The sequence below is a fragment of the Diorhabda carinulata genome, chromosome 5 (genome assembly GCF_026250575.1).
Source record: "Diorhabda carinulata isolate Delta chromosome 5, icDioCari1.1, whole genome shotgun sequence".
NCBI classification, from domain to species: Eukaryota; Metazoa; Arthropoda; class Insecta; order Coleoptera; family Chrysomelidae; genus Diorhabda; species Diorhabda carinulata.
Genome location: NC_079464.1, coordinates 4,391,852 through 4,410,726, shown reverse-complemented (window position 1 = coordinate 4,410,726; position 18,875 = coordinate 4,391,852). Strand labels below are relative to the sequence as shown.

Genomic DNA, 18,875 nt, shown 5'->3' with positions numbered 1-18,875 from the left:
GAACCTTATTAAAAAACTACACTACGAGGAAATCTAAAGTTTATATAGACAATAGGATTTTAGATTTTTCCATGTAGTAAATTGTGTATTCTAGAAGGCCGTTTGATATAATACAATACAACGTGCAAGAAAATTGCATCTGTAGCATTGCTTTTGCAATTTGAAGTGTAAAAAAGAGCAGATGCAATAAGATGAAACATGAGTTATAAAATTAGTCGGGAAAACATACAAAATCATTTCCAATTGAGGAAAAACTGGACAATAATATGAAGAATGATACAAAATTATATTTGAGAATGGATAAAGACCCTAGATTTTCAGTTTGCACCAAAAAAAATGTCACCAAACCGAAAATAAATCGAAACACACTAAAAGCATTCCAGGAAGTCTTAGAAAGGACTATAAAAGAGAATATATCTTATTTAGATGAAGTATATATCAAATAAAGTTTATCGATACTAAACTGTTACAAGTCAAAGATGGGGTTTTTCTAATAGTTCATCCACTGGTTCAAATCCATCAACAGGAAAAAGATATATAATAATTATAGTACAAATGATTACCATAAAGACATGTATGCTGATGTTTTTAAAGAACGGATCGAATAAATGATAAATCTTCTTCCCGAGAACTGTATATTAGTATTAGATTTACAGAATTTCCCAATTTCAAAGAATGTTAAGTTCCTACCAGGTTCTGCGAGAGAAGAACTAACTAAACCAGAATGAACTGGTATGATCACGGATAAAGAGAAAAGTTTCAATAAAAACAAATTCTTCTAGAATGAGTTATCGAGTGAATATTTGTTGAAACAGTTCATCTTATGGTTCCTATTATGATTTGTATTAAGTATCTTTATTAAAACACATCATTTAAAACTAACAAATTAAGTTTTTGTAGAAGCAAAGATTAATAATCAAGAAGAAATTGATGCAAAATATTCGAAGCTCTGTTCAATTTGTATTTTGTGATAACTTTACACCAAAAAGCACATATGAGATAAGGTATAATAAGAAAAATGTTATGTTAACGCTCCATTTCTTTCGCGGTTGACCTCGGGGATTTATTCATCGCTATATTCACCAGCATCGTCTTTCATTTGACTTGTATGTTGATTCCACTGTTTCCTAACCTCAATTCATGCCTATGATTGTGTTTTAAGTGTCGTACTACGTTTTGAAAACATCCCGCAATCTTATTTTTAATAATACGAATTCCTACTTAACAAAAATAATGTTAATACTTATGCATCGAACGTGCTGAATGGATTGTTTATGTAGATGGGTTTTCCGTTTTTACTAATCTGTAAAATACCGTAAGTGGGCGTTAGACTACGAAACCGTGTACAAATAAATGACTATGAGAAGGTAGTATACCAAAAAACAAGTTCAGATAAACAGCTTCTACTTTATAGGTGAGTGTGAGAAATATATTTGTTTTGATTATTTTTTAATGACAACATTCGCAGGGAAATGAACTTGATGTTGGTTTTAGATATTAGAAAATCATTAACAAATATTAAAATTCGTTTAAGTATTGTTTAACATATATACAGGATGTCACACGATGATTTAAAACTATTTGTATATTTATGGCAAAATACTTGTGGTAAAATCATGAAAATTTCTACGTTTGGGTTTTTTAATACTTTATATTAATACATTTTTGAAATCTACGTAAAATTTTAGTATACTTTTGTCTGAAAACTTTTTTCGAAAAATGCATACTTTTCGAGTTATCGACTTTTTTATAATAAATTTGACCGTTTCAGACCCTAATAAATTATTTTTTTACCAAAATACCCTTAAATATATGTAAATGATTTTTAATCGGTTGTTTTCAGCAAGGTCAGACGTATTTGAATCTATGTTTGAAAATTTTTCATTTTATACAGGGTGTGTATAAAAAGTGTTCAAAGTTTAACTTCATAAATATCAAATTTCTTTATTTTTTTAAATAGAACAACCCGTTTTTTGTATTTAAATGCATTCAGGGGTAAAAAATAAAGCAAATTCATGTATACAATGTACACAAACTTTAGCGAGACTTATTTTGTCTCATTTCGTAAGAATAATTGATTCATTTTCTGCACTGAAGTGAAAAAAAATTTGATATTTATATTTTTTAGAAACATATATATCCAACTCAGAATATTCACTTCTACTTTAACCATAAACAATCGCTTCAAGTGCCACAAATCGGTGGAATACAAGGTACTTTTTGCTAGTATCTTTGTGGCAACACTGGTTTTGACATATCACGCGTGAATCGTGTCTTATGTCATTGTCAAACTTGTTCGGTTTGATCTATAATTTAATCATTAATCGACTTACAAACGAACAACGCTTCGAAATTATTGAATTTTACTATCAAAATTCATGCTCGGTTAAGAGAGTGCCTACTGAGGAAAATATTCTGAAGCTTGTGACTAAATTTCTTACCTAGTTTACACGCAAATTTACAGTGACGATCGAAGAAAATATTGCGGCTGTATCCACTTTTTTACCGAAAAATTGTGTTCAGCGACGAAGCTCTTTTCTGGTTGAATGGATACGTCAACAAGCAAAATTGCCGCATCTGGAGTGAAGACCAGCCAGAAGTATTACAAGAGCTACCAATGCATCCCGAAAAAGTAACTGTTTAGTGTGGATTATGGGCTGTACTTCTTCAAAAGCGACGATGGCCGGAACGTTACTGTGAATAGCGAGCGCTACCGTGTGATGATTGTCGATTTTTTCGCCCAAAATGGAAGAATTGGACATGGCTGACATGTGGTTTCAACAAGATGATACCATATGCCACACGGCACCCGAAACAATGGCAAAATTGTGAGGCACCTTCGGTGAATAGTTTATCTCACGATTGGCATCCTAGATCGTGTGATTTAACACATTTGGACTATTTCTTGAGAGACCATGTTAAGGCTAATGTCTACAGGGATAAACAAGTAACGATTGAGGCCAATATTGAAGCATTTATACGTGATATACCGGCCGATATGTTGGAGAGAATGTGACAAAATTGTACCTTGCGCGTGAGCTATTTAAAACGAAGCCCCGGTCATCTTTAAACATCAAATTATACTGATCGTTCTATCGATTCCAATAAAGATTACATCAATTCTTTCAATTTTTTATGGTTTACCGCTTGAGGGGAAAAATTCAGTGCGTAATCTAGAAATATAAATTCTAAGTCGAGTATTTCTCTTAATCTCCCCGTAACGTTAACCTTGCTGCTTTTAAGTTTTACCCATAAAAGTGATCGAATGAAGAATCCATTCACTGATTGCTATACCGCTTTATATTCGAGAGAAAGTTGAAATGGTAAATTAGACTAATACACCGTCAATAGTTCTCTAAACACTTGTAATGAAAATGGTAGTCGTGTTTTTATACATTTTCTTTTAATTATCAGTAAATAAGTGAATGAAAGTTCGAAAAAATCAGGTAAAATAACCAATCTATTTATTATTGAGTTAGTAACTTTCTTTTATAATTAATAATGATGTATAATTACAATTATTATGAAACATTAAATCGAGTTACTTCTTTTCTAATTGTTCTTATCTTTCTTTTTTTGTCCAAGTTCTTGTGGAATCCACAGTTATATTTAGTATACTTCTTCTTTTTCGTTTTATTCTTTCTCGACATTAACTATTTTCCGTCTTTCCACACCCTATCTCTTTTTCCTAACATTGAAGTAGTTCTACTGACAATTTGTCTCATAACTCAAATAATTAATCTCAGTACATTCAATTATTTCAAATACTCTTTTTAGAAGACGCCATCTGGAAGTTGTTCGTTCTGTATTCATTTACATACCGAAAGTTGCGTTTTGAGTGTTCCGTGTAGTGAAAGTGACAGTTCCGTACTGCAAAACACTTTCGGGAAGCTCTGGAGTAGTCACTTCAATGTTGACAGTTGACAGTTTCACTTCGATGATTTTGCATAACCATAAATGTTTAATTTTCTGAAATTATTGTTTCATCCGAAGTTTTGTCTAAATTAATAAATAATAATGGATGATGATGAAAAAGAAAACATCAGTTATGAAGAATTACTTGAATCCACGCCACCTGATCTGATCTGGCGAAAAACCCAACGGAAAACGTAGTGCTCGCTTATTTTTCAAAAAAATCTAAAATCTGGAAAAGATCTACTTTATGGTTTACATTCTCGATGTTTATAATTCTCTATTATGTATTTTCTTTCCTCAGTGTAATTGAAAAAGTTTTGGACCTTTCAGAATCGTCCAACAAAGCAGCACTTTCAGTTCTTGGCATACAAACAACTATTACACAGTTTCGAGGAATTCTTCGGATCGTTGTCGTGCCGGAAGATACATTTTCTGCTAGTCAGAAATCTCTTTAATTTTTACCAAGTTCCAGATGCGTAAAACTCTTTTTTCTCACGTTCGGTTTCACGTACGAAACGTTGCATAATAATATTGTATATTATTTGTTATTGGGGTTGGTTTTGATGAAATATCCAATAGCTATTTCCCGGAAAGTATAAGATATAATTGATAGGTATCATATTATGATTATTGCGGGTAAATACGATACAGGAAACGACATTTGTTGGTATCGGTAAAGTTCAAATGCAAACCGGCATTCAAACTCGTGTATTTAAATGTATACGGCATGTGGTTTGGTAAAACACACCTGCAACTCGATATTGTTTTATAATACATTATTTTAAGAATGTGAATCAAGTTGGGAATATATAGAGTGGACAAAACACTCACAGAAAATGAGAAAAATAAACAAATATTTTTATTAGAATATTCATTCCATTAATTTCTTGAATTGAAGGGTTATAACATGATCTGTTTTATTAACAGTGCATCAAATACACAAGAAATCAGCGACGATAATCCTAGAAGTACCTGGTCTGACCTATAGATGGCGGTAGTTGCTTGAAAAATACCCCTGCAAAAGGTAGAGCCAGCTCCAAAGAAGGCAACCGTTTCAACTGCAAAAAAGGTCATGACGTTGGTTTTCTGGGATAATTTTCTTGGAAATTATCCCCCTTGGAATATTTTCTGTTCCCAAACTCGATAAAATTACTTGGTGGTCAAAGATTTTTCAACAATGAGGAATGAATTTTTGTGTTTTCTTTGTTAGGTCAGGTACTTCTGGGACTATCCTCGTATAAAGTTTGAGGAACTAATTTTGTTGAGTAAAATTCAAAATTAGTTACAACCTTTTGATCAAATGTAACCAAGACCGACTAAATAAACAAGTTTAATGTCCACTACTGGTTTAAAGTTTAAATAAATCATGTTGAGGTCTCGAATTTTTGACATCTAAATCATTATTTCTAGTATATTATTCATTTCCAATTATTTTCTAGTATTCTAGTCACGCAGGAAGATCGGTTTTCTACCAGAACATACTCAATTCTCCTCTAATATTTTCATTAGACTTCTTTATTCAAAATCCATTCAAAATTCATTAGATCTTCAATCGTTTTCCCTCCAAAACATTCCCAAACCTTTAACCTGCGAACAAACATTTTTTTCTTAGAACCAAAAACCTCAAGCTTAAACCTCAAACCAAAATAGAATTGTTTCGAGGTTTTATGTCTCAATTCTCGTTAAAAACTGCTCAATAATAATTAGTAATCATCTTGAATCTATTATACAACTAAATTAATGTCATTGAGGAGCTGGGACACAAAAAATAAAAGATATTAGAAGTTTTTGTAGATGGAATTTTCTCCGAAAATTGAACGCGAGGTTCATTTGAATCTCGTTATAGGTTAGGATCCGCAATCATCTGTTCGAAGATTTATCCCAACACGTGAAAACCATAGAACTATAGCGAATTAACATTTTTTTGTGGATAACTTTTTTTCCAATAGTTTGTTTTCTTTTACCAAAAAACTTCGTGAAAAAACTCAATTTCAAAATGTATTCATAACAAAATTGTTTTTATTCATGTATCTCTGATTAAAATATAATCTGATTTCTTGTGAAAAAGATCAATAATAAGGAAGCAAAACTATTAATGATCTGAGAAATCATTTGATTGTTTTGTTGTGTGGATATTCTGGTTCACCTTGAGACGATTAACCTTGAGGTTACTATTACACTTTACGGGACTGCGTAATTGACGTATCTTGAACTGAAAGTATTTTAATGTACAAGGCGATTCTAAACTCTAACCACACAAACATAAAACGATTAAATCTAAAAATTAGAATGTTATGTTAATATTTATCCTATTTTTTCCACTTTAGCTCATAATTTATTCTAAAAATGTGTAATAAGTTTATTTAAATTGATAATTAATTGATGGGAAATACATTCACAATAGTTTATCATTGATAAATATTGATTAATAAAGAATTGCGTTTAGTACAACAACATTGCTAATGAAAGAATTGAAGATGAATAAGATATTATACAAGAAGATCACGAGGTTAGTGTGGATATACTTTTTGCTTCCAAATAACAAATGCAAAGTAAGACAATCCGAGAAACGGCTCGGTTGTCAATGCAAAATCGTCTGGCAAACCTAAGAGATCAAAAACTAGATAATTGCATACATTGCTTTGTGCAAAATCACCAAAATTAAGAAATTTTCTAGCCAACACTCAAAAATAGAATGAATGTTTTTGAATGATCAAATTTGGGGCAGACAATATCGAAGAAGGAAGATTCAATTACGAGGATAGTCCTAGAAGTACCTGGTACAACCTAGAGATGGCGTTTGTTGCTTGAAACCACTGTATTAGTAAACACACATTCTATACAACATATGTTTCAAGTTGGAACACACCACGTTGTTTGGTATTTATTTGGTATCAGTTGCTTTGTGCAAAATCACCAAAATTAAGAAATTTTCTAGAAAACACTCAAAAATAGAATGAATGTTTTTGAATGATCAAATTTGGGGCAGACAATATCGAAGAAGGAAGATTCAATTACGAGGATAGTCCTAGAAGTACCTGGTACAACCTAGAGATGGCGTTTGTTGCTTGAAACCACTGTATTAGTAAACACACATTCTATACAACATATGTTTCAAGTTGGAACACACCACGTTGTTTGGTATTTATTTGGTATCAGTTGCTTTGTGCAAAATCACCAAAATTAAGAAATTTTCTAGAAAACACTCAAAAATAGAATGAATGTTTTTGAATGATCAAATTTGGGGCAGACAATATCGAAGAAGGAAGATTCAATTACGAGGATAGTCCTAGAAGTACCTGGTACAACCTAGAGATGGCGTTTGTTGCTTGAAACCACTGTATTAGTAAACACACATTCTATACAACATATGTTTCAAGTTGGAACACACCACGTTGTTTGGTATTTATTTGGTATCAGTTGCTTTGTGCAAAATCACCGAAATTGAGAAATTTTCTAGAAAACACTCAAAAATAGAATGAATGTTTTTGAATGATCAAATTTGGGGCAGACAATATCGAAGAAGGAAGATTCAATTACGAGGATAGTCCTAGAAGTACCTGGTACAACCTAGAGATGGCGTTTGTTGCTTGAAACCACTGTATTAGTAAACACACATTCTATACAACATATGTTTCAAGTTGGAACACACCACGTTGTTTGGTATTTATTTGGTATCAGTTGCTTTGTGCAAAATCACCGAAATTGAGAAATTTTCTAGAAAACACTCAAAAATAGAATGAATGTTTTTGAATGATCAAATTTGGGGCAGACAATATCGAAGAAGGAAGATTCAATTACGAGGATAGTCCTAGAAGTACCTGGTACAACCTAGAGATGGCGTTTGTTGCTTGAAACCACTGTATTAGTAAACACACATTCTATACAACATATGTTTCAAGTTGGAACACACCACGTTGTTTGGTATTTGTTTGGCGGCCATTAATAGTGATCTTTTATTTGAAAGGCTTCAGCCCAACCGATGCCAATCCTGTTAATCATTTTGAAGCTTTCTGATAAACTATATTTTTTGTTTTGTTCTGTGTTCAGCGCGCGAACATACGACATATAATTTTTTATACGCGAAACAGGGAAATTTCAAGTTGATTTCGCAAACATCCAGCGACTGTTCTTGCCATTTATTTATGGTCATCGCAAAGGCCAGACGTACCGGAAATTGTAAACGTTTAAAATTGTGGTTATTAAACTGTTTCGTTATGTCTAGGAAAACACGTTGAGTAAGTTCCTATTTTGAGTCTGTGATGGGACAGAAATCTGTGGGTAATTTGATGAATCCGGTCGAGGTATCGATCGACATATTATTTGGTTGTTAATTCCGAGCATTTTCATATTTATATACCTTCTAAACCTTCTTTGGACTTCCACAAATAATTCAATCCCAAAATTAACCAAATCGGTCCAGCCGTTCTCGAGTTTTAACAAGACTAACAACCAGCAATTCATTTTTATATTTATAGATTTGACGTGAATATCTTTTCTACATAATTTTTTTGTAATATCTCTGATATAAATTTTTCATTTTTATAAAGAGTTTCTAAAATAGAATATTAATTAGAGAAAAAAACTATTCAAAAGTAATTAACTATCGATTTACCTTGAAAGCTGAATGATTACGGAAAGTTTTCATTTTCCATGAAACTGATTTAGATTAAAAATAAAAATCACCGTTCTATAGTGTCCGCAATCCGTGCTTGCAATAGATAATACAGGCGATTTTTCGAGCGAATCTCATAGAAAAACTTTCTTTCAGTTGGCGTCGAAAATACTTCGAAGCAATCTCCAAGTTTTCTTGGTTAGTTTCAATAAAACCATCTGATTCCTCATGTTCTATTCGCATGACATTTTTTTCCATTGAAATTTCTTTTACTAATACCTTATTGAATAAAATACTCAGATGTATATATTCAAAGATATTTTAAGTGATAAATCACATTGTAAATTGATTTAATTATAAAAAAAGAATGAATCATCAAATCAATCTCATTTCCTTTTCCTGTTAAGTTAATTATTTATTAAATACTTTATTGCATCTACAATTATCCAAAAATTGTAGAAAAAAATAAGATTATTACAAATTAATGATCTAAAACTTGAGATATCAATGGATTTTATAAAAAAATCTTGGAGGTATCTTGAACATTGTACACTGATCTTAAGTGCTATCGATAAATAATTTTATTCTATTCCAAATTACTATAAATATCTTAAAACCAAGATACAACTATCACAAATAATACTAATATGTAATATTTTGCACTTATATCTGCTAAATAAAACAAACTAACTCCAAAGGCTTCGTTCTCCTCAGCATTTTTCATCTGGTGACATTTTTTCATAGCGGTTGTCTGACAAATTATGATTAACATTTCATTCTGTCTAAATCTCAGAGATCGATTTCAGAGATAGATGAAATGACTCTTTCCGAAGAAATTACTTCTACCACTAATAGTGTTCCATCTTTCCCAAACTGGAGATTTGATATTCTGTGTTCGTGAACCACAGACAACTAATTCCGAATGCGTTCTGAATACGTCCACGCTGTAGTTAACTTTGTACTTGGAAATATTGAAAATAAATCTCGATTATTGAGTGAATATCATGTGTATTTCATTCTGCTAGCTAGTTTGAATGTCATACTAAACGTTATTGAATGATTCGTAGAGGAATGATTGTTTTTAACAAAGCATGCGCATTTGAAATGTTCAGAATTCATATATCCAAAATTTATTCGGAACGTGTTCAACAATAAAGCTGTTGTTTGATGTGCTTTGAATAATTTGAATTTTCTGCATTAAAGAAACGTTGAATCAAATCAATATTCTGCGAATATTTATTGAACTTTCTCAAAATATTTGTTAGACATTCGATTTTTCTACTCAACTATGATCAAACAAGAGGTTAGAGTCACTATATTTAATTTTCGTCGAAAGAAACATATAAAACGGTCTAAGAAGTAGAAAATTCCTGTATATAATTTTCATAAAATATTGTTAATATCTTTATCTTTATCAATTTTTGTTGTTCTATCAATTATTTATATTCAGTCCATCTCTATAGGTACAAAACTGTGATAAAACAGAATGGAGTTTATTCAGATTGTTCGAAATATGGTCTAAAAGCACAAAATGGTGATAAAAAATCATCGGTCGTCTTCTTTTAGCTTCGATTTGTAGCTCATCAAAAAATTGGTGGATGCGCTTAACAAAAACCGTGATGCTTTTCGCTATTTACAAAAAATATTTCCAAACATCACAAATTACGAAATTCTCAGCTTAAAAGACGTTTATCTGTTAATGAAAAATCTGCTTGGGAGTTATTCAGAATGGGAAATAAAAAAAAATTGAAAATTACGAAGAAATTATCGCCGATTTGTAAACATGTTAATGACGATTGATTTTTTGCACTGCTATTTGAATTTTTTCCCTGAAAAGTTAGTGATGAACAAGACAAACGCTTCCATCAAGATTTAAAGGTTGAGAAAAAACAACATCGAGGATCTTGGGATGAAAACATGCTAGGTGATTACTGCTGAAGAAAGACCTAATCAAAATTATATATTTCAATTAAGATGATGATAATTTCCCAAACCAGACGCTTTAAGATAGATATATTTTGATGTTATACATATTAAGTCTTTTCGGAAAATATGATCCTGAATCTGATGAATTATTTGTTAGATATCACATGTTTAAAAAGTCACATGAATTCTTATCAATTCGAAAATAAATCTGATCATTTTCTAATCTCGTTATCTAGAATGTAGATTACGTTCTAATCGGTGTATGAACAATATTTATACTAGGTACAATTTACTGTGAATATATTCGTGACAGACAACGCTTTTATCATATATTAAACAGCGAAAAAGTATTTATTAGTAAGTGGTTTTGATTTTTTTTTATCAATGTATCGTTTCAATTCATTGTAATTATAATATTGATTCGATTTATATCTAGATATTACATTATAAGTCATTAATATAATGTATGACTAATTTCTATAATATATTTTAGGAAATATCTTCAAGGTCCGTATTTAAAAATCATTTAGGAATTTACATATACCTCAGTTTTAAAACGAATATGAAATTGAATCGATTGAAATGAGATTCTTAAGATGAGATTCAGATCAAATATTATTATAAGCTTTTGATAGGAGATTTTATTACGTTATATAGAGTGTCCCGCATTAGAATCAACACGTAGATGTATAGGGAAAACCAAAGTATAACGATTGGGGACAATTTATTTCTATACAAATTTGCATTAGTAAAGATATGTAGGTCGTCACAAAAGGGTCCAAAATTTCGAAAAAAATTGTTTCCTATGAAATCCTTCAGTATAAAAATACCAAATCTGGTACAGTCTGTTGCGTAATGGTAGCTAAAGGACGATTAAATAGAATTTAGAGACACTGAAAGGCATTAATGGATGAAAATTGTAGTATTTTTCAAAATTAGATACACTAAAAGACATTAGTGAATGAAAATCGCCATAATGTTCGAAATTGGAGACACTAAAAGACATTAATGAATGGAAATCGTCATAATACTTGAACTTGGAGACACTGAAAGACATTAGTGAATGAAAATGGTCATAATGTTCGAAATTGGAGACACTAAAAGACATTAGTGAATGAAAATCGTCATATTACTTGAACTTGGAGACACTGAAAAACATTAGTGAATGATAATCGTCATAATGTTCGATATTGGAGACACTAAAAGACATTAATGAATAGAAATCGTCATAATACTCGAACTTGGAGACATTAAAAGACATTAGTGAATGAAAATCGTCATAATACTTGAACTTGGAGACACTGAAAGACATTAGTGAATGATAATCGTCATAATGTTCGAAATTGGAGACACTAAAAAATATTAGTGAATGAAAATTATCATAATAATAGAAATTATAGTCACTAAAAGACATTAATGAATGGAAATCGTCATGATACTCGAACTTGGAGACACTAAAAGACATTAGTGAATGAAAATCGTCATATTACTCGAACTTGAAGACACTAAAAGACATTAGTGAATGGAAATCGTCATAATACTCGAACTTGAAGACACTAAAAGACATTAGTGAATGGAAATCGTCATAATACTCGAACTTGGAGGCACTGAAAGACATTAGTGAATGATAATCGTCATAATGTTCGAAATTGGAGACACTAAAAAATATTAGTGAATGAAAATTATCATAATAATAGAAATTATAGTCACTAAAAGACATTAATGAATGGAAATCGTCATGATACTCGAACTTGGAGACACTAAAAGACATTAGTGAATGAAAATCGTCATATTACTCGAACTTGAAGACACTAAAAGACATTAGTGAATGAAAATCGTCATAATACTCGAACTTGAAGACACTAAAAGACATTAGTGAATGGAAATCGTCATAATACTCGAACTTGGAGACACTGAAAGACATTAGTGAATGATTATCGTCATAATGTTCGAAATTGGAGACACTAAAAAATATTAGTGAATGAAAATTATCATAATAATAGAAATTATAGTCACTAAAAGACATTAGTGAATGGAAATCGTCATAATACTCAAACTTGAAGACACTAAAAAACATTAATGAATGGAAATCGTCATGATACTCGAACTTGGAGACACTAAAAGACATTAGTGAATGAAAATCGTCATAATACTCAAACTTGAAGACACTAAAAGACATTAGTGAATGGAAATCGTCATAATACTCGAACTTGAAGACACTAAAAGACATTAGTGAATGGAAATCGTCATAATACTCGAACTTGAAGACACTAAAAGACATTAATGAATGGAAATCGTCATAATACTCGAACTTGGATACACTAAAAAACATTATTGAATGAAAATGGTCATAATACTCAAAATTAGAGACACTAAAAGACATTAGTGAATGAAAATCTTCATAATGCTAGGAATTGGAGACACTGAAAGGCATAAATGGATAAAAATTGTCATATTTTTCAAAATTAGATACACTAAAAAATTTTAATGAATGAAAATTGTCGTAATGTTCGAAATTAGAGACACTAAAAGACATTAGTGAATAGAAGTCGTCATGATACTCGAACTTAGAGACACTAAAAGACATTAGTGAATGGAAATCGTCATAATACTCGAACTTGAAGACACTAAAAGACATTAGTGAATGGAAATCGTCATAATACTCGAACTTGAAGACACTAAAAAACATTAGTGAATGAAAATCGTCATAATACTCAAAATTGGAGACACTAAAAAACATTAGTAAATGAAAATGGTCATAATGTTCGAAATTGGAGACACTAAAAGACATTATTGAACGAAAATTGTCACAATACTCAAAACTAGAGACACTAAAAGACATTAGTGGATGAAAATCGTCATAAAACTCGAGTTTGGAGAAACTAGAAGACATTAGTAAATGAAAATCCTCGTACTTTCTGAATTTTGTGACACTGAAATTGGAGAATTATTGATTGGAAATCGGGTATAGTTCTGCCCAGAAAGCGTTCAGTATACAACCTTCTTGTTCTTCACGAGTTAACAGAAGCCAAACCATACATCAAATGCAAGTCGGCCGGTTCACTAAAGTTAAATTCTACCATATTTAAACTTTAAATACGATGTGATAATTATTGATGACAGGTTTAGGAAAGATTAACTGAAAACTGACATTAACAAATCGACTAGTTTGCAATTTATTAATGAATATCGTCCTTCATCTACTCCCTTCTGAATTTTTTTCATTAAATACCAGATTGCAGTCTGTATTTCATTTTAGTCCTAATTATTTCAATGCGCATTTCATTTATCTGATTAAAAATCATCAAATTGTTTCAGAAAATGGGTTTATCCAGAGTACTGAGGCATGTTCATAGTCATACAAATTCGACAGAAGGCGAAGGAGACACAACCGCGGCCAAAACAACTGCCATGGTGGTTTTATTCATGGGGTCCTTCATCTTAGGCAGCTTGCCTATCAAACTGAATCAGTGGTTCCATTGGAATTCCGATACTAAAAATAATATTTACGTTAAATATCTACTAGGCTTAGGAGGCGGAGTACTACTATGTACTACTTTAGTCCATTTACTACCAGAAGTACGCGAAAGTTTCGAAAATCTAAATCTCACTCCCGATTTCGAGATTAATTACGCGGAATTCTTGATGTGCGTGGGTTTTTTCATGATATATTTCGTCGAGGAATGTGTTCATTCATATATAGGACATAAAAATCATGATCAAGAATCAGTGAAAATGAAAGACGGAGATATTGAAGTAACAGTAAAACAAAATTTATCATTAAAAGATTCGCCAATAGACCAACACGAAGATCATTCCCATATACCAATAACATTCGATACCAATTCCACAATCGCCATTATCAGAGGGTTATTAATGATCCTAGCATTATCCTTACACGCGCTTTTCGAAGGATTAGCCATAGGACTGGAATCTTCTCCGAGGACGGTTTGGTATATGTTCGGCGCAGTCAGTGCTCACAAAATGGTCATCGCCTTCTGCGTTGGCATCGAATTAATCACATCCGGCTTAAAAACTTTAATAGTTTTATCTTACGTATTCACTTTCGCCGTTGTTAGTCCCATAGGAATGGGAATTGGTATAATTGTAAGTACGGCAGATGACGCGGAAAATAATTTGGTTTCTGTGATATTACAAAGCTTAGCTGCTGGGACGCTACTGTACGTGGTTTTTTTCGAAATTTTACAAGGTGATAAGAAAAACGGCATCGTACAGTTCACGTCTGTATTTTTTGGGTTTTTAATTATGTTCGGTCTATTTTTAATGGATCAATAACATGAATCATCAAATGTTTTTTATGCTGATTCTATATCTGCTTTCCGTTTTTCTCTATCACGTCTAGATTTTGCACAATGTCATAATCTAATTTCGAAAAACACGTTTTTCAATATCAGTGCACAGAAATGTATTAATGAAAATCAATAGTTGACAAAAGATGATTTTCTGATTCATTTTGAAAAATATCACTCCTCTGGGGTGTCTAGGCAATCTCTCTTGAAATTCCAGCTACCACATCATACCTTGAGAAAGTTTTTACGTTTTGTTGGAAGCATTTACCAAGCTCTTCACTTTAATCCCCTAGGTTCTCCGGGATATCCAGAAAACAACACATAACTTTGTCTAAGCTAGTCCAAGCTGATTTTTCTTTCTGATTCCTAGTTTTTTCAAAATTTGCGTCTTCTTTCAAAACTCGGATTTGTAGACCCACGAAAATTCTCGCCCTAAATGTTTTCTGATGGGAAATTTTACGAAATAAACGTACTTCCAGTAGGGATCTTCTGTTCTGCAATTCTTACCATACCATAGAGATCCCAGAGAACATTTACTTTTTTTTCCTGCCTTCCAAAGACTTTATCCTTCTACATATCTGCGATACCCTTTATGGGAAGCTCATAATTTGTCTAAAATACAGATATTTTCCTAAATTATTAATTGAACTAATCAACTCGCTATCGTTTACTGTTTTTTTATATGTTTTCGGGACTTGCACAAAATGTGTGCAGATGCATGATTGAAAAGAATTTGTACATTGAGTCTCTGGTTCTTTAGTGGCCAGGAAATTATCGATTTGTGAGTTAACCACACGTGATAGAAAAAAAAACGGATTGCATTTGTGAAATCAAGGTGAAAAACTTGAATATTTATTTCGATTTCGTTATAGACCTAAATCAAATCATAGCATTTATTCAGTGACTCTAGAAATTGGTTATTTTATTATTATAGAATATGTTTTATTATGCATGGTGTTTCAATGTAAAATATCGGTTATATCATATCGTTCAAGTTATAAACAATAATAAAATGTTTTTTAGAAAACTCGTAGAGGTTGAAATATCATCTAGAAGGTTTAAATATGATGCTGACGCAATTTTTTATATATTTGGTACATTTATTGATGTACAAGATATAAAATTTCATTTGAATACGTGTAAAAAGCTTTGTGAAACTTATTTTAAATACTTTTTTTGTAATTTAGACTTCATATGTTGTTTGTAGTAAGTAAGTAGTTGGAAGGTAAACAAATTTTTAGTGAAAAAAAAACATCAGAATATGAAATTAGCAGTACCAAAAGAATCAAAAATCCACATCAGTGACTGTTATTTTTACGTAAAGACAAAAATAAGACAGAACCAATCGAATATTCTGATCTTATTTCGAAAATATTGAATATAAACAATTTGTAGTGTCGCAAAAATCACCATAACCTCATTTTTTAACCTCAAAAGACTTGAATGACTTAATAAGATATTTAGATTTGTTTAAGCAAAGGAATTTATTCATTGATGTCATAATGACAGGCCATTGAAGACGTTTCCTACGTTATTTATTAAAAAAACGACATAAAAAGTTTATGTGAATCAATTAGTTCCAAGTTTAATCATTGATAGCTCTACGAAAATCTTGAAAGCAGTTTCAATACATGATAGAAATAAATTTTCATCTGTTCTAGTTGTTCTATAAGAAAACTATGAAAGTGCGGAAATTTCACTAGAAGATTTAAAATAAAGAAAGTATATGTTGATATTTTGAGATGGTAAGGTTCTACAGGGTGGATATACGAAATAAAAGTTTTATCTCTGTTTGTGGTATAATGAAGTAGATGCTCTATACTATATTCAACGATTATGGTCAACAAAAACTCAGTTTGGAATTGTGAAATAAAACGTCAAATGAAATCCCTTTGCTTAATCTGAAGAAACTTTCTCCCAAAGGTTAAAATTTACAAATAAAAAACTCTATATTATTAAGAAAAGGTTCTTAGGGACATGAAAGAAACTTTTTTTTACTATTTTGTAATTTGATAGGATTCAAAAACCTTATAGAAAATTTTACTTACATAAATTAGTTTGCTCATAAACAAAAATTTGAACTAAGACTTTTTCCGAATATTGATCAACCATTATCCTGGTTACAAATGTAAACTTTTTCTGGATACACATAAATTTTTTTGTTAAAATTCATGTTGACCTTTTCTATTATGGTCATACAACTTTTGGATACGTCTTTATGGGATATTTATATTTGGTTTTTAAGATAGTATATGATATGCCTTTAGATTTGGGGAATTTTCCCTTGAAACGCCATAAATATTATGTAAATATGTGCCATAAAATTGTTAATCATATCTCCTTTTATTTGGTATTATTTTATAATAAAATTTATTTTATTGTATTGCTTTATTATTTTGTAAATTCAATTTCCAAGATCACGAAATCTTCTTCAATGTCATTTGATTTGGGTAAAAAAAAACTACAGGGTGATGAAAATATATGATAATTAGATATAGTTTATCAAGCACGGGCGTTGGGAGATTTTTACTGAATTTTTGGACGCTTAGATTCAGTCGGATGGGAATGAAATTTTTTTTAAAAACAGAATTCATTGAATATTTGTTTACGAGAAGTTATACATCATTGCAAATACAAATATACATCGAAAAGCACCGTTTTTTGCTCGAAAAGTGATATTTTAGATAGAAACTGTTATTCTAAGAATAAATTTAATACAAAACAATCAAAATGAGTCATTACATTACATTGTTTCAAAAGAAATATGTCGAAAATAATAACGAGGATGAAATCTAAATTTAAAAATATGGCGAACGCGCAGGGCATACTAATGAAGTATTCAAAATATGGTGATACCGCCAGGATAATTATTTTAACGAAATTGGCTATGAAATTAATAAGAAAATAAAAGGAGTGAATAACTATGGGAATTTTCCAAGGTTTAAAGTATCTTGAATCTGTAACATGATGAGTTTTTACGCAATATTCTTTGTTACGTATTTTATAACCCTTCAAAGTTTACCAGGTCTTCATTCGCCCTTCTTCAAAAACATACTCAAACCATCACCAAGTCTCTACCGTGTTTTACAGTCGAGGATTAACATCCAATCTTCCGTTGACCAGCGTACAAACTTCAAAAAACCTCAAAATTCTGAATATTTTACGTGTGGGATTTTTGATCAGAAAAAGTATGGTTAATAAAGATATGATTTGAGTTCCTCGGAGAAATTATTAAACTCTGCCTCTGCTTAAAGCATAAATATTCATGTTAGTTTCAAGATCCGTGGCGTTTTCTATTCCTACGCGATTGTAGTTTGATGATTTATCACGTTTTTATTAAAATGTTTGCGAATTTAGTGAAAACTTAAAAAATAAATTCAAAAAGTGCCAACTAAGCGAAATTTTATGGGAAACTCGGGCGCGAGCTTAACGAAACTTTCCATTTTTTTTTGTGCGTGCATACATAACTTGTTTTTCCAGTTTGTGGTTAAAACTCCGAAGTAGTTTGTCTACAGAAACTGAAACGATTAGTAAGGAATCGAATACAATCCTTTTCTCGAAGCAGTTCATTTTCAATTCCCTATAACTTCGTTAGGGAGTCAACTAGAAACTTCTATTTCTAATAACGAAGCAAGCATTATATAAACACAGTATATTTCATATTTAACTAAACTTGGAACAGTAATTAAGATTTATAACTAGTCAAAATTCTTCATAGATTTAGAAGCTTCAAAACTAAAATAGTTTGCAATTTTAGTCCACTTATCCACATACACCAATAGCATAAATAACTTTGCAATCCCATAAGATAAAGACCACATGTGAAGGCCCCCAAGCAAGCAGCATCCACGCCTATATGCGCGAACATCCTCATGCTGTTTGGATGTCCATTATTCTAACTTAAGATTGAAAAGCTTATCATCGATTTACTGTAATTATTCGCCAACAATTCGAACGTTGATTTGGATAATTTCAAAATATATTGATACGTTTCAAGTACTTTAAAATCCCGTCACGCTGATGGTTTTCGGTTCTGCAGTATTCACATCAGCTCAAGCATTCGTAGCACTTTCGAAAGCTGCAGATCTCTATTAAAACACAATAATCCT

The 18,875-nt window shown here is 31.2% G+C and overlaps 2 protein-coding genes across 5 annotated transcripts in view; both read left to right on the top strand.

The window, feature by feature from the left end:
- LOC130894451 (uncharacterized) overlaps positions 1–18,875 on the top strand; it is a 692,198-nt gene that overhangs the window by 296,006 nt on the left and 377,317 nt on the right. The gene's annotated exons all lie outside the window — the stretch shown is intronic.
- Positions 1,169–17,146, top strand: LOC130894450 (zinc transporter ZIP1-like). Of its 4 annotated transcripts, none has more exons than XM_057801306.1 (2): positions 1,169–1,414; positions 13,775–17,146. In XM_057801306.1, exon 2 carries the CDS (start codon positions 13,778–13,780, stop codon positions 14,750–14,752), a length of 975 nt encoding a protein of 324 aa, XP_057657289.1. In that variant the 5' UTR covers positions 1,169–1,414; positions 13,775–13,777; the 3' UTR covers positions 14,753–17,146. The 4 variants fall into 4 exon arrangements, 3 of the variants coding, with proteins under 3 accessions (XP_057657289.1, XP_057657288.1, XP_057657290.1); XR_009059331.1 differs by lacking the exon at positions 13,775–17,146 and adding an exon at positions 2,465–2,678 and having other exon boundaries at positions 1,387–1,414; XM_057801305.1 differs by lacking the exon at positions 1,169–1,414 and adding an exon at positions 3,340–3,446.

Excerpts from the sequence above, each read along its gene's own strand:
- LOC130894450 (XM_057801305.1), top strand. The coding sequence starts at position 3,426 with ATGAAAGTTCGAAAAAATCAG. Across the intron at positions 3,447-13,774 it reads TGAAAGTTCGAAAAAATCAG|AAAATGGGTTTATCCAGAGT; the intron begins GTAAAATAACCA and ends AAATTGTTTCAG.